General features: G+C 40.9%; 1 protein-coding gene across 4 annotated transcripts in view; it reads left to right on the forward strand.

Annotated features, from left to right (window-relative positions):
• The window catches only part of LOC149250946 (uncharacterized), a 528,543-nt gene that overhangs the window by 81,621 nt on the left and 431,779 nt on the right, over positions 1-15,143 (forward strand). For all 4 annotated transcript variants that reach the window (XR_016266851.1, XM_089459290.1, XM_089459289.1 and 1 more), the window contains exon 4: positions 2,255-2,317. Coding sequence is in view for 3 of the 4 variants with exons in the window: in XM_089459290.1 (XP_089315416.1) it covers positions 2,255-2,317 (63 nt within the window). In the remaining variant the exon portion in view is untranslated. The remainder of the gene's footprint in view (positions 1-2,254; positions 2,318-15,143) is intronic.

Raw genomic sequence — 15,143 nt, forward strand, 5'->3', positions numbered from 1 at the left:
CTATCCTTTCTCTCTCAACCCTTCAATCCTCACCCCTTACCCCTGGTGGACCAAGGTCCTTGCTTAAAGAGCAAGCAAGTTCCATTCTTCACTCCATCCTTGGGAAAGGGTTTTCAGGGTCACTTATTACCTATCCATTGACATATATACTTTACAAGTCATTCCTACACTATCGAGACTCCTCCCATCGGTGAAAGTCCGTAAAGAGCAGGGAGAGTTAGTTGTGGTGACCTATGTCACAGGGTTCGCCTAATTTGAACCTTGAGGTTCGAAATTCGGCGAACCCAAAAGAAAATTCAAATTCTTGAACCTGATAGTCGAACCTCGAATTCGAACCTGAAGGCGAACCTAAAGATGAACCTGAAGCCGAACTTTTTTTTTTTTTAATTTTTTGTTGTTGTTCGAGGTTGAGTTCGAGTTGTTTTTGTCAGTTGTTTTAAGGTTTATGAGAAAAACCATGGGCAACACATGGTTTTCTCTTGTTTCACTTACCACCACTTAGTTTCCCGTGGTGGCCACTGGTTTGGCTTTATTTACCATGGTTGTCGATAGATTTTCACAAGCCAACTTCAGTTTGAGTGTACTCGCTCTATTGTGCTCAGTGTTGCCGTTGTGTGTTGTATTGTCTGCAATTTCCTGAATTCAATTTCTAGATGCTGCTTGTCCCCGTCGCCCGTAGTGTGAAGTGAATAGTGGTTGTGATTTGTGGCTCGTGGGTGCTCACTGCTACTCATATAGCTTTATTGATTGATTTTTATTTTTATTATTTTACGTCACACACACACATATATATATATATATATATATATATATATATATATATATGTTGAAAAATATGTATAGTTGAACCTCATAACAACCTCATCGGAAAATTCAAATTCGAATTGAACTTAATTGTTGTCGAACTTGAATTCGAACCCGAACCGTGTGACATAGGTGGTGATAGTGGGCTAAGCCTCCACTGTTTCCCTTAACCTAGCAGTTGCCCTCTTAGGAACCCCTTTAGGTCCCCTGCTGGTTTGAGTGGTAACAAGGTCCACAATCAAGTTTGACTAGGTTTTCTTTAACAATACCTAATACGATAAAGAATAAAGAATATGGCCTTATCCATAATTACAAGTACATAATGATACATATGAATGTATCACGGCCACATGTTTTTATTACACCAACAATTCCAGTGCATCTGTTTTTAGGTAGCACACCCTTGGTGCCTGCTTCAAACTGTAAAATGCTTTTATCAAATTGCAGACCAAATGCTGCTTACCTTTCTCACAACCTCTCCCTTGAGTTGTCCCTTCCTCAAGGTCCCCATTGCTCTGATTATTTTTTTGGTAAAAAGAAATTGTGTCTTCAAAATCCACTCCTTCCTATTGTTCATACACCTTCACTACCAGGCTTACCTTGTACTTATCAAGGGAGGCATCTGCCTTATACTTCATTTGGAAGAGCCTTTTGTGGCAAATGAGCATCTTCCTTTTAGGAAAATTCAGCCAACCTCCAGGTCATATTTTTGCAGTGATTCATATAACAATAAACAGTAATGAAGAGAGAAGGATGAGGTGCAAGATGATGTTTCATTATATAGTAAAGTAATTTATACACCTTTTGGACATAGGGAACATAACTGGCACAACTTATGGGAGCATGTCTTATTACCCTAATAACATAATGAACTTTCAACTTCATTAATTTAACTTAGCGTAGGTTACTTCAACTTTTACATTTACCTAGGCCTACAGCTTAACTTTATTTATTTGTAATGTTAACAATGGTCTTTATATTCTAACAAAATAAAAATTTAATAATGCATATCTATCCATAAGAAAGGAAAGCAACAATAATACCCTCCACCATTTTCTATATGATTATTTATTTAGGACAAACAACACAGAATATGGTGTTTTTGTTGGTGGGGATGATCCTAATTTATTACAATCATACTCAGAATCCTCAATACTTGTTGGGTTAATTAATCTTAATTGTTTTCTAGGCTAATGGTAAATGCTTCTTGAGGAAAATACGTGTTGGTGGGGATGACCCTAAGTTATTACAATCATACTCAGAATGCTCAATACTTGTTGGGTTAATTAATCTTAATTGTTTTCTAGGCTAATGGTAAATGCTTCTTGAGGAAAAATACAGGATTCAAATCCGAGTCTATATTTGGATGTCATGTACAAAGTTTATCTTAAAACATTGCAGCTATCAAGCTAACTGCATTTGTCTTATTAAATGTTGCTAATTTGTGTAGGTGACGCCTCTGGTACGAGAGCCTGGACGACTTGTAATTACCCAGGCACATTTATATTTTCAGGTATTCTAGCAGCTTGGATTCTTCAGAGATCACAATTTTCATGGAGTTTCAGAAAGACCAAGATCAGTTTCATGAATTCTTTGTAGAATAACCTTGTTTTTATTATTACATGAATACACGTTTCATAGAAAGTTTCAACTTGAATGCTGTTTTTCCATGTAGTATAGTTTGCATGGTATGTGAAATGCCAAAGTTTTACATCAAAATCTTTGATAGAAACATGTTTTGCAAAATTTTGAAAATGCACTTTAATGTTCGTTGGCACAAGAGAGAGTACGAGAGAAAAGATGATTTATATTGAATCAACTTGGTGTACATCTCATTTTACTGTGGACTTGGATTACAAGTCCTTTTGGTAGTTGTACACCTAACCTACTAATCCCAGCTCTATGGCTTTTCTATGCCGTTTTGTCTCCTTGTCAGTAATATCCCCAAGTGAATATTGCTTGTTTGATGTCTTTACCTCTCTTCTCTCACCTGTAAATTTTTCTCCCATCTCAATGTATTACACATCCACATTGAAACTCTTCTTTCCAACAAACAATAAATTTTACCTAATGCTAAGGTTTCTGTGCTCATGTTGATTTCAGGTGTATTAGTTCATGTGCATGCTGGGCACATTACTTATACTGCCTAGCGTTGTTCTTTAGATTGTATCAGTTCATTTACCAGCGTCTCTCAGATATGATCTGGTGACTATAAATCTGCTTTTCCAGAACTTCTTCCATCCCATGTGCTTGCATGTTTGCAGCTCGACAGTTACCAAAAATGAAATATTACTGACCAATGCTGCCTTCGAATTCTTCTGTGGAAAGACCTCTTCTTGCTACTAAAGCTGCATTGATAAATTTGTGCATAGATTCTCCATCAACGAAAACTGTGATTTGTTGTCTCTTGATGACTCCCATGATCCTGAGTGTAATACCTCGGGGTTTCTGAAAGAGAAGCAATAGTACCAGCCTTAACCTTTGGTCAGGGCTTCTCTTCACGGGGCTTTTCTCCCTCTTTAGCCTCCTCATGTGGCTGGTCTTCTTCGAGGCTGGTAGGCTCATTGTTTGGTGTTGGATCTTCTTTATCCTCGCTGTCAGAGACTACTTCAATATAGTGGATTTTTCCTTTGCCTAGGCATCGGTGTCTTGGCTCCCATGGTTCCTTGCAAGTGAAGCAAAGCTTCTTTCACCTTAGCTTGCTTCGGGTTTCATCCAACTTGCCCTTCCTGGTCCAATCATGTTGAAAGGGATTCTTATCCTTGTCTTTCTGAGGGATGAATGGCTTGGAAGGAGCTTTAGCTTTGGGTGCGATATTCCCCATATCTTGTGTCCTGGTGATGGCATCTTGTAGGGTAGTGGGCCTGAATGCTTTGACCCAACCATGTAGGGTTCTGCTAGCTGTTTTATAAAGAGCATGATTAATCATTTTTCAGATATGTCTGTCGTTTTTCAGATATGTTAGTTCGAATTCTGTGATGCACTCTTATGGTGTCCCTGTCTGTTTTTGTGCAAACTCTCTAAAATGCAAATCAGGATCCTTCTGATCAAAACGTTCTATCAACCTTTGGGTGAAGTCCACATAAGAGGTTATGCTGGAGTGCCCCAAGGTAATCAGCCCATGGTACCACCATTCATGTGCCTCCCCTTCGAAATTTAATGTGGAAAATTGGATAGTGTCTCTGCCTCTAGCATAGGATTAAGATGGAAATATGTGTCCAATGTTTGCACCCAAGCCCTTGCTGAGCATTTGGTTGATCCATCAAAGGAGAGAATGGATCACTTCCCCATTTTGCACATTAGAGCTTGATTCCGCTGTGCCTTAGGCTTGTTCCTATAGTTAATATTGTTAAAATTGGCAACTAGGGCCAAACTCGATGTGGGTCATCTTATTTATGGCAGCTGATATTTTTTTTGGATTCATCTCTCCATCCGAGAGGTGTAGGATTGATCTAAATATCATCCGATTCTGACATGTATTTATTGAGATATGAATTTATTTATATAATTTGACTATTTGTCAAGGTCGGCCAACAACCAAATGACCCCCAGCTCAACCTCAACGTTGCATTATAAATAGAGGAGACCTCAAGTCATTTGTTACACACATCTCTCATGATCTCTCTCCACTCGTTTGGGTTTAGTGGAAAGAGAGGTCAAGAGGGAGACCTTGGATCTAGCCGCAGTCCTTGAGTGAAGCCCTAGCCGCTGTCATAATGAAGACTAGCTGCAGTTGAAGGAGAGCCCTAGCAGCAGTCTTGTGAGGAGGTCTGGCCGCAGTTAAAAGGAGACCTATTAGCTGTCAAGAGGAGCTCCAATACGCAGTCCAAAGAAGCCCTAATCTACTGTGTAAAGGAGGCCCTAATCTGCTGACTAAAGGAGGCCCTAACTGCAGTTAAGAGAGGCCTAATCCACAGCAAGGAGGACAGCTAATACGCAGTCAAGGGAGACATCAATACGCTATCAAGAGGAGCTCTAACCCGCAGTTAAGGGAGGCCCTAATTCCGCAGCAAGGAGACCCTAATAGGCAGCAAAAAGGAAGGCCTAATCCGCAGCAAAGGAAGGCTCCTAACTGCAGCAATAGTATGCCCTAGCTGCAGCAAGAAGGAACATTCAGCGTGGCTGTTCTAAGGCCATTTCAGGAAGACCGTGAGGCTGTTTAGGAGGGCCGAGTTAGAGGAGATAAGGATCAGATCTGTTGGGGTATCGTTGGAGGGAAAAGGATAAGGTTTATGCTGCCTGGAAGCTATAGGAAGACTGTGTTAGGCCGCAGGCCATAACACCACAGTCAAGTATTGCGTTGGGATGTTTGAGGGCTTATATATGCCCAGATCAACAACATAACCAAGGAGCTGTCCTATGAGGCAATACCGTGGAGATCCAAGGCTGTTTTGATGACTATTGAAGGACCGTTACAATAGTGCTTGGTGCCCTAACCAGTCATCATGATGACAGTAGCAAAACTATTATTGACTGTGTCCCATTTCATGAAGCAGTGACAACTAGTGCAGCAAGAAGACATCAGAGTTTTGGGAGATGTTTTCGGTCAAGGTTTGACCATGATTGCCTCAGTTTTCTGGACACCCTGTTGGTGCCATATGAATGATCTTCAGAGGAAAATTCTGTCCTGTTTGACCAGCATTGACTTTTCTGGTCAAGACTTTCCTACTGCTGTCATAAAATCTCAGATTTGTATATTTGTACTATCTCTCTCTCTGCTGAACTATTGAAGAATATAAGAAGAATTGATCATGGGTTTCCCCACATTGGGGTTTGTCCCTGGCTGGTGCCACATCTTGTGTCCTTTTGTCTTGGCTTGTCTTCCACTGTTTATGTTTATGTTCTATCTGCATTTTACTTTCATGCTAATTTGATTGCTAATCTGGACATTGATATTGGGCTAACAAGAAAAATGAAGTAAATTGCTCTTAAGCATAGAACATACCAAAAATTAACATGGTATCAGAGCTGAGGTGAAGACAAAGCCCAAGCAAGAGTGAAAGAGCAATCACCGAAGACAGTTGAACCAGGTCAAGGGCTCAATGGGTTCCTCATCCCACTTCCCGGCTGAAGACAAGCTCCGTGAAAAGTTTGACTATCACGGATGGAAGATGTCTCTTGATCTGATATTGGAAGAACAAGAAGCGTTGGATTATGTGAAGGGTAAAATCACCGAGCCTCCATCAAGTGCACCGGCTGCTACAAAGTGCAAGTACAACAAGGCTGAAGTCAAAGTGAAGAAGATTATCAGAGATTATATTGACAAGCGTCTGGTGGCCTACATCTTTGATTTGATCACCTCCAAGGAGATATACAACAGAGTGCTAAGCATGTTCAATGTTAGTGATGCGAATCAAGTTTTGTTCCTAAAAAATAAGCTAAAGGATATTAAGAAGGGCAAAGACGAGGATATTCAATCCTACTTCTTAAGGATCACTGAGATCGAGAATGATCTTCTATCGATTGGAGAAGTCATTTCTGAGAGGGAACTTACTATCACTACCCTTGGAGGGCTCCCACCCGAGTGGTATATATTTAGAACCACTATTCTCAATAATGATTGAATTCCAGGGTTTGAAGAATTGCTGTCGAGATGCATTCAAGAAGAAACCAGGATGGTGGAGCAAGAGATGCCCTCTAACAGAAGTAACCCTACTGCTTTCTCCGCTCTTGCCAAAAGGAGAAACAATGTAGTCATTTCCATGGAAAGCCTGGATCTAAGAGAGGAAGGAAAGGCATATGCTTTGCTTGCAATAAGTTTGGCCACTATGCAGGGGAGTGTCCAAATAGAAGGGACACATCACATGATGATGATCACAATCATTCCAGGGGCAACTTCAACAACAATGATCGAACGAATGACAGGGACAATGGCAAAGGAAAAAGGAATGCAGGACATCAAGGAAATGGTCGACCCTCTAAGAAAGCAAGGAACTCTAGGTATGAAGAATCAAATGTTGTTTCTGATAAGCAAAAGGAGTATTATCTTATATCGACCCTCTCCACTACCTCTCCTTCAGACACTTTGGGGAATTGGCTTATTGATAGTGGTGCTTCAAGGCACTTCACCGGATACAAGGAAACTCTCTCTAATCTGATAGAGAAGGAAATAAACTTGGAGATTATTCTTGGAGATGTTGCCACCTATCCCGTAAAGGGTGTAGGGAATGTTACCCTTCAATTGAATTAGGGTAACATGATTAATTTACAATAAGTTCTATATGTACCTGATCTCAAGAAGAACTTGGTGTCCATTTCGGCAATGGAAGGCAAAGGTTACAAGGTGGCATTCATCAATGGAAAGGTACGTGTTTGGAAAAGGAATTTTAAAGATGCTTTTACTCTTGGGTTCAGGGTTGGCACTTTGTACTAAGTTGCAGGAAGTCCATTGGGGGCCATGTCTTGCGACTCATCTCCACAATCTGAACTATGGCACCAAAGGTTTGCCCATCTTCATTACAAGGCTCTTCCCGATGTGAGACAAATGGTGACAGGGATGCTTGAATTCAAAGAAGAGCATGAAGGTATGTGTCCAGGATGTACCAAGGGAAAACTTACAAAGGGACCTTTCCCCTCAAGTAATAGCAAGACCACAGATGTGGAACAACCCAATGGGTTTGAGGTTCATGATCGGGAACCTCATGTATGTAGGTTGAAGAAAGCTCTCTATGGTTTGAAGCAAGCAACGCAGGCTTGGTTTGAGAGGATTGACAACTATCTGATGAAGCTAAGATTCACTAGGAGTGAAGCCAATCCAAACCTTTGCTTTAAGGTTGTGGATGATAGACCTCTCATACTGATACCTTATGAGGACGACCTCTTTTTGATAGGTGCAGAAAAGTAAGAGGGAGTTGGATTTGGAATTTGGAATGGTGAGCTGCAAGCCTGTGACTACCCCGATGGAGCTTAACTTTAAGAAGTTATGCGATAGTGCTGATGGACCTGAATTGGGAAATGCCTCTGAGTTTCGTAAACTCATAGTAGCATTGATGTTCTTGGTGAACTCCCATCTCGATATATGTTTTACAGTTAGCATGTTGAGCCAATATATGGTTGAGTCTCATCACTCACATTGGATGGGTGCCAAGAATCTTCTGAGATATCCTCGGGGCACAATCACTCATGGATTGAGATACACTGCCGGAAATGTGAGCCTGCATGGTTATTCTGATGCTGATTGGGTAGGCAATGTTGTGGATCACAAGAGCACTTCTAGGTGCTGTTTCTCTTTGGGTTTTGCTTCGATATCCTGGATGAGCAGGGAGTAGAAGTAGGTTGCTTTGAGCACCGCTGAGGCCGAATACATAGCTGCGATTTTGGCCTCTTGTGAAGCTATCTAGTTGAGGAAACTCTTCAGTGAGCTGTTTGGACATGTGCTCGATACCACCATGATCCTCAGCGACAAGCAGAGTGGGATCCGATTATCAGAGAATCCCGTGTTTATGATCGCTCCAAGCATATAGACTGATTCAACTTTGCTTAGCAACCCCGCTCTAGCAAAATGAATAACTGATCACTCTGGTGTGTTCTCCAACTGACCCTCAAGCCTCTTCTTATACTTTTCTCGTTGGTCCTTCAACGATTGAGATTAAATCTCTAATCAACGGCTAAGATTAGATTTGGCTTGATCCATGACTTTTGAACCTTCTAACCCAATTTTATATTAATACTCATTAATATTTTATTTTTCCTAAGTTTAGACTAGGAACTTTATTAAAGATATTAATTATTTTAATATCTCCCAAACCGGGTACAATATGTCCAAACCATTTATGGGTCTTGGAGATCTCATCTACTTTAGCCTCTCCACCAATTTTCATGGCTAGAGCACATCTGATGCTACCCCAAATCAACATGGTTCAGCCTTCTCCTAGTGGTTTGTTATGTAGGCAGGATAAGTGGTTCATCCTTCTCCTGCGGAGACACAATCGTAGGGTGAGTGGTCTAGCCTTCCCCTTGTGATTTTTTGTGTACATGGTGAGTGGTTCAGCCTTCCCCTAGGATACCCCATGGTGACATGTAGGCAGGATGAGTGGTTCATCCTTCTCATGCTGAGACATGCTACCCATGCAGTCTGAGACTCATGGGAATTACCTCTCATCTGGCCAATGAGTAGGGAAATGAGGATAGGGACCTTAGGACTACCGATGGACGCATCGTGTACTACCGTACTCCCTATGCTAGGATGATATTGATCTTAGATCAATTGGAACTGATTTCGGGTCAGTAAGAGTGGTATGAGACACTCTCTCTATTTGGAACTGATTTCGGATCAGTAAGTGGTATGAAACACTCTCTTTCATCTAGGACTGACTTCGGGTCAGTAGAGAATGGTATGATACATTCTCGATCACTTTTTCTTCTTCATAGTTCCGCAGAGCAGAGCAATGCATTGATGGCAGAGATAGTACAAACTGGTAGATGGATTAACAGATGGAGTTCTCCTTAGTTGAGAGGGAGTGTTAAAATTGGCAACTAGGGCCAAACTCCATGTGGGTCATCTTATTTATGGCAGCTGATATTTTTCTTGGATTCCTCTCTTCGTGAGGTGTAGGAGTGATCTAAAGATCATCCGATTTCAACATGTATTTATGGAGATATGAATTTATTTATATTATTTGACAATTTGTCAAGGTCGGCCAACAACCAAATAACCCCCCGCTCAACCTCAACATTGCATTATAAATAGAGGAGACCTCAAGTCATTTGTTACACACATCTCTCATGATCTCTCTCCACTCGTTTGGGTTTAGTGGAAAGAGAGGTCAAGAGGGAGACCTTGTATCTAGTCGCAGTCCTTGAGTGAAGCCCTAGTTGCTGTCATAATGAAGCCTAGCTGCAGTTGAAGGAGAGCCCTAGCAGCAGTCTTGTGAGGAGGTCTGGCCGCAGTTAAAAGGAGACCTGTTAGCTGTCAAGAGTAGCTCCAATACGCAGTCTAAAGGAGGCCCTAATCTGCTGTCTAAAGGAGGCCCTAATCTGCTGACTAAAGGAGGCCCTAACTGCAGTTAAGGGAGGCCTAATCCACAGCAAGGAGGCCTAATACGCAGTCAAGGGAGACATAATACGCTATCAAGTGGAGCTCTAACCTGCAGTTAAGGGAGGCTCTAATTCCGCAGCAAGGATACCCTAATATGCAGCAAAAAGGAAGGCCTAATCCGCAGCAAAGGAAGGCTCCTAACCGCAGCAAGAGTATGCCCTAGCCGCAACAAGAAGGAACATTCAGTGTGGCTGTTCTGAAGCCATTTCAGGAAGACTGTGAGGCTGTTTAGGAGGGCTGAGTTAGAGGAGGTAAGGTTCAGATTTGTTGGGGTATCATTGGAGGGACAAGGATAAGGTTTATGCTGCCTGGAAGCTACAGGAAGACCGTGTGTTAGGCCGCAGGCCATAACACCACAGTCAAGTATTGCGTTGGGATGTTTGAGGGCTTATATAAGCCCAGATCAACAACATAACCAACGAGCTGTCCTATGAGGCAATACTGCAGGGATTGAGGGCTGTTTTGATGACTGTTACAATAGTGCTTGGTGCCCCAACCAGTCATCATGATGACAACAATAAAACTATTATTGACTGTGTCCTATTTCATGAAGCAGTGACAGCTAGTGCAACAAGAAGACATCAGAGTTCTGGGAGATGTTTTGGGTCAAGGTTTGACCATGATTGCCTCAGTTTTCTGGACATCCTGTTGGTGCCATATGAATGATCTTCAGAGGAAGATTCTGTCTATGATTACTTAAATTGGTTGCCCTGGCGTTATACTAAGCAGAAGTATTAAAAGAGCCAGGATTATGGCTGCTGCTTCCTTCAGCACCAGTCCTATTACCAACATTCAAACCATTAGTAATATTGTTACCTAGATTGTTTATGGCCTAGACAATGAGCTGTGTCATCTGCTGCTGCCCTTGAGATATCTGCTACTGCCCTTACATTAGCATATTGGTCATTTGCTGTTGTTTATGCATTAGCACATTAAATAGGGCACCAAGATCTTGTTCTCCTTGTTCTCTCCTTTCCTCAGCTGTATTGTGAGTAACCCTTTTCTTTCTGGTTGTAATGTTACTTGTATCTTCTGGAAGCATACAAGGTTCAGGGACTCACAAGCTGGTAGGATGCACAACTCTGATGCCACTGTAATTGATACCACTGTAATAACCTAAGGAATTTTTTTGCCCTTAGGGTTTCTATTTCCGCTAGGGTTTCACTCAATAAATCATGAACAATAGCCTTCATAAATAGTGGGATCCATTTTTGTATACAAGTATAAAGGTTCAACAACAATATAATTATCTAATAAAATCACATTGACCTAGGGCTAACTTCCCAATGTAACAAAGATTGTATTGAACTAATAATTTCACCAATATTGTTTGCAATGACCCAATATAGTAAACAATATGTAACTATAAATAAACTATGTCAATACAAAGATTTCTATACTGATTTATTGTCTACTGATCAGAGTCTGATCTTACTACCTCAGGGGCTGAGTTCCCTTCCTGTGGGTAGCTGCAGAGAGAGTCGTTTAGCTGCAAGATCATTTTTGCCTCGGGGACCAAACCTCCTTTCTGTGTGTAGCCGCAGAGACAGTCTTTTATTTAGCCGCAGGATCACTTGCCTCAGGGACCGAACCTCCTTTTTGTTGGTAGATGCAGAGATAGTCTTTTATTTAGCTGCCTCCCTCCTGTGGGTAGTCATAGAGACAGTCTTTTATTCAACCGTAGGATCACTTTGCCCCAGGGACTGAGCCTCAAATAACACCCTTATTGCCCCAACGGAACTCAGACTTCCTACAACAGGCCACAGACTGAATTTAGCTTGACCAGAAATTAGGGCCTCATCAATATTCCTTAGAATGTTCTTAATAAGCCACAAACCGCACCCTTCAGCTGACCAAAATTGGTATCAAATCAATGAATGATAGCAGATAAATGGATAAAAAGAGATGACTGACTGTTGAAATTCTACAAGATATGCAGTAGATACAATTTTCTGACAGATAACTATTTCCTAATGATTTATGCCACTATTATCATTGAATAATTACACTCATAAAATTCCAACGATAAATGCAGCGGAAACAGTAAATGTCATAGAAAGATAGTGATGTACAATAGAGACAATAATTTTACGCTAGGAAACACAACCATGAGAGAAAATGCAACAACTTCTCTTTAGGAGAAATTATTCTTCAGCAAGGTTACAAATCAACAATTTGTCTAGAAATCTATGCCAATATCCAAGTCAAATTACCAATCGAACCTAGCCAACCTACTGTCCTTTGAGGTTAGCCCCTTTAGCCCTTCTTAAACCGTGTTTCACTTTTTCCATTGGGAAATCCACAAAAATAACATTCGAACACACAAACACATTGGTATCATCTATCTCATGACACATATTTTTGTCCAAATGGGATTCTAAGGGGCAAGCTTCTTTTCCACAGGGAATCATGCCTGCACTTTCCAAGAGTTCATAGACATCTTCATGCTTGTAAAATTGACCGGAACGTTCACTGGCACCCACTGAATAGTTCCATAAAAATTCAAAATTGCCACTAATGCCTATAGAAGGAAGTCGACCCCACGAACATGAAGCTAGTGTACCAAAGAGTCTTTCTTCTTCACATCTTTCAGCTGCCCTTTTGAAGCATTTCAGAGGCATCTCCAATGTACCTTGTGTGAATGGGGCAGATATCCCGACAGTATGAAGTAACTCCCAATAGCCAGCAACATTGAACCGCGTAATCTTGAGTGCAGGGTTTTGCCATTCTTTTTGCCTGTAATATCCTTCAAGAAGTAAAGTCTCTTCATTCTCGTGCAGTCCAGTAAGACATTCCCAGAATTGTGTTCCTTGACCACTGTTTACTACCAATATTATATACGCATGCTGAAATGCCCAAGTTAGCTAATGTAACTTGCCACTAAAAATCATCTCCTAAAGAACAACTATTCGAAGAGGGTGGACCCTGTGAAAAATCCATGATTGCAATAAATTGGAAACTATTCTTCTAACTGATGCAATTTATTTGTCTTCTGTTATTTAATTAATGACAAATAACTAATAGCTCACTACTGCAATCTTCACAAATAAAAATAAATGATGCGGAAAATAAATCAGGATCTGAGAAATCATGCACACGTAAAATGACACCAATGTTTGGGGCTAACGTCCCTGGAAGAACCTCGAAAGGAAAACCAGTGCAGTAGATGAGGGTTTATATTTTATTATCTTCAACAAATTAGAGAGTACATAGATTTGCTTGCCAAAACACTGGCAAAGCTTTGGAAAATTTACTCCACCACTCCAACAGGAAGATTTAGAAACACTCTGTTTCCCTTGCAAAATCAAACTCAGCCTCCTCCAGTAAATGCGACGTTGTTGTGAGAAATACGCACTTGCTAGAAATTGAGAACCGCTGATCCTACACTCCTTCTGGTAATCCTGCACTCGCACTGGGCAACTCGCTCTATCCTCTTGATCTGATCCTAGCAAGTGGAAAAATGATCTGCTGGTAAAGTCGACCTCTGTGAATTTCTATGGAAATCTCCCCTGGAAACCCTCTCTCCAATTTTTGTTGATCTTCTCACTAATGCTCTGCTGGCTCGAACGCTTCCCTCGCTGAATGTTGCGTACTGGGAAATTCACACTAGCCAACTCTCTTGCTCCTTCGACGTGTTTTCTTCAAGCCCTATCAATTTGCTCTTATAATTCTCTCGCTGGAGCACCAACAACCAAGATCTAATCGCGATCAATGGTTCAAATCATCTTTAGACTTCGTCAAATTACTTTTGAGAAGTCTCTAGGGCAAAAGTCGATTTCTTTAATTAATAAACTTTAATTAACCAATTTTTGTAAGTTAGACTTAGGAAATTTTAATTATCCGGTCAATAAATTTAATTAAGTTGTTTTGGAGTCATATCTCACGAAACCATTTCTGGGTATTGGAGATCTCATGTTCCTTAGCCTCTTTGACACCTTAGAGACTAGAACACCTGTTTGATGTTACTATAATAATAAAAAAATAACACTCCTTCTTAGCGAGGAAGGTGGTCTCTCCTCAACATCCTTCTCCTCTACAACCTATAGCTGGACAATCCATGCTGCTGATGTTTGACATCTGTTACACCTCTGTTGTAGCGGCTACAACACCCTCCAAAATTTTGGCCTGCATTCAATTTCAGAGCCTGCCTTGGGTTTTTCCTTGATGTTTGCAAGCACTTGGGGTCATCCCGTGAGCTCGTGTTGAGTCTTTGTCCCCTCCTCGCTTGACCATTCAACAAACGTCTTTTAGCATTTTGGTCACAATGCCATGCTTGCAGCAATATTCTGGCCATGCACAAGGTCCCGCTTCGTGTGTACAAGTTGTATCTGCTATGTAAACATCCGTCGCACTCACACACAAACTTGTATGCACTGTCACACAAGCGTCGTCGCGGTTGTTCGATGATCTATCACAAATGTCGCTCTTGTCGCTCACACCGTTGGTTAGTCACACTGAGTGTATGTTGTCTTGATGGTTTGGGACGTGTTGTCATCGAGTCATGTTGAGTGTGTGTTCGCAAGGTCGTGTATGTACGAAGTCACTCGTTCACACACTTGGCCATTTTGTTGAAGCTCTGTCGACTGTACCATCCTCCAATAGTCAGATAGCCGCTTGTGAGCACAACTTGAAGTAAATTAGAATCTAGCCACACACATGATAAGGGAAACCAAAAGAACTATTTATCTACGTCTGAATCACAAGAACAAAAATCTTAATCAATCTATGAATCCGTATCACTCAGAACATAAACAACAAACTTATGTTTCGAAGAATACTGAAGTGCGCACAACGCAGTCCAGTGATACCAATTCATCACAAGTTTCCAGTAATCAAAAGATTTCACAAAAGATTAATTTAGGATGGTTAGATCCTTTCTCCGTGCAACAATTTTATATATCACTCCAAGGATCATATCAACTTGTATCGACAAAGATAACTGTCTCGAGACGAGAAGACATTCGTAGCAGAAAAAGAGATCAAGCCCTTTCATCAACAAGCTTTGAGGACAAAGCTTTTTGAAGAGGAAGGCAATGTTATGAATATAATTATGTAAAAGTAATAAATATAGATAATAAATAATAAACATAATAATATGTAAATAAGTAATAATTAGTTAAACAAAGAGGCATGTCTAAGGAGACATGACCGTTCATAAAGGGACACCTGCTTGGTATATAAGCAAGACCCTCACTCTCAATTGTAACATCATCATTCTTACTCATACATTTTAATATATATTCTTGTATCTCAATGGAGATTTTTATATTCCAAGTCTTCTGGAGTATTTAATGTGAAGGTC

Source organism: Pinus tabuliformis, chromosome 7 (assembly GCF_031772625.1).
Source record: "Pinus tabuliformis cultivar Carrire ecotype Pingquan chromosome 7, CPIR1, whole genome shotgun sequence".
Lineage (NCBI taxonomy): Eukaryota > Viridiplantae > Streptophyta > Pinopsida > Pinales > Pinaceae > Pinus > Pinus tabuliformis.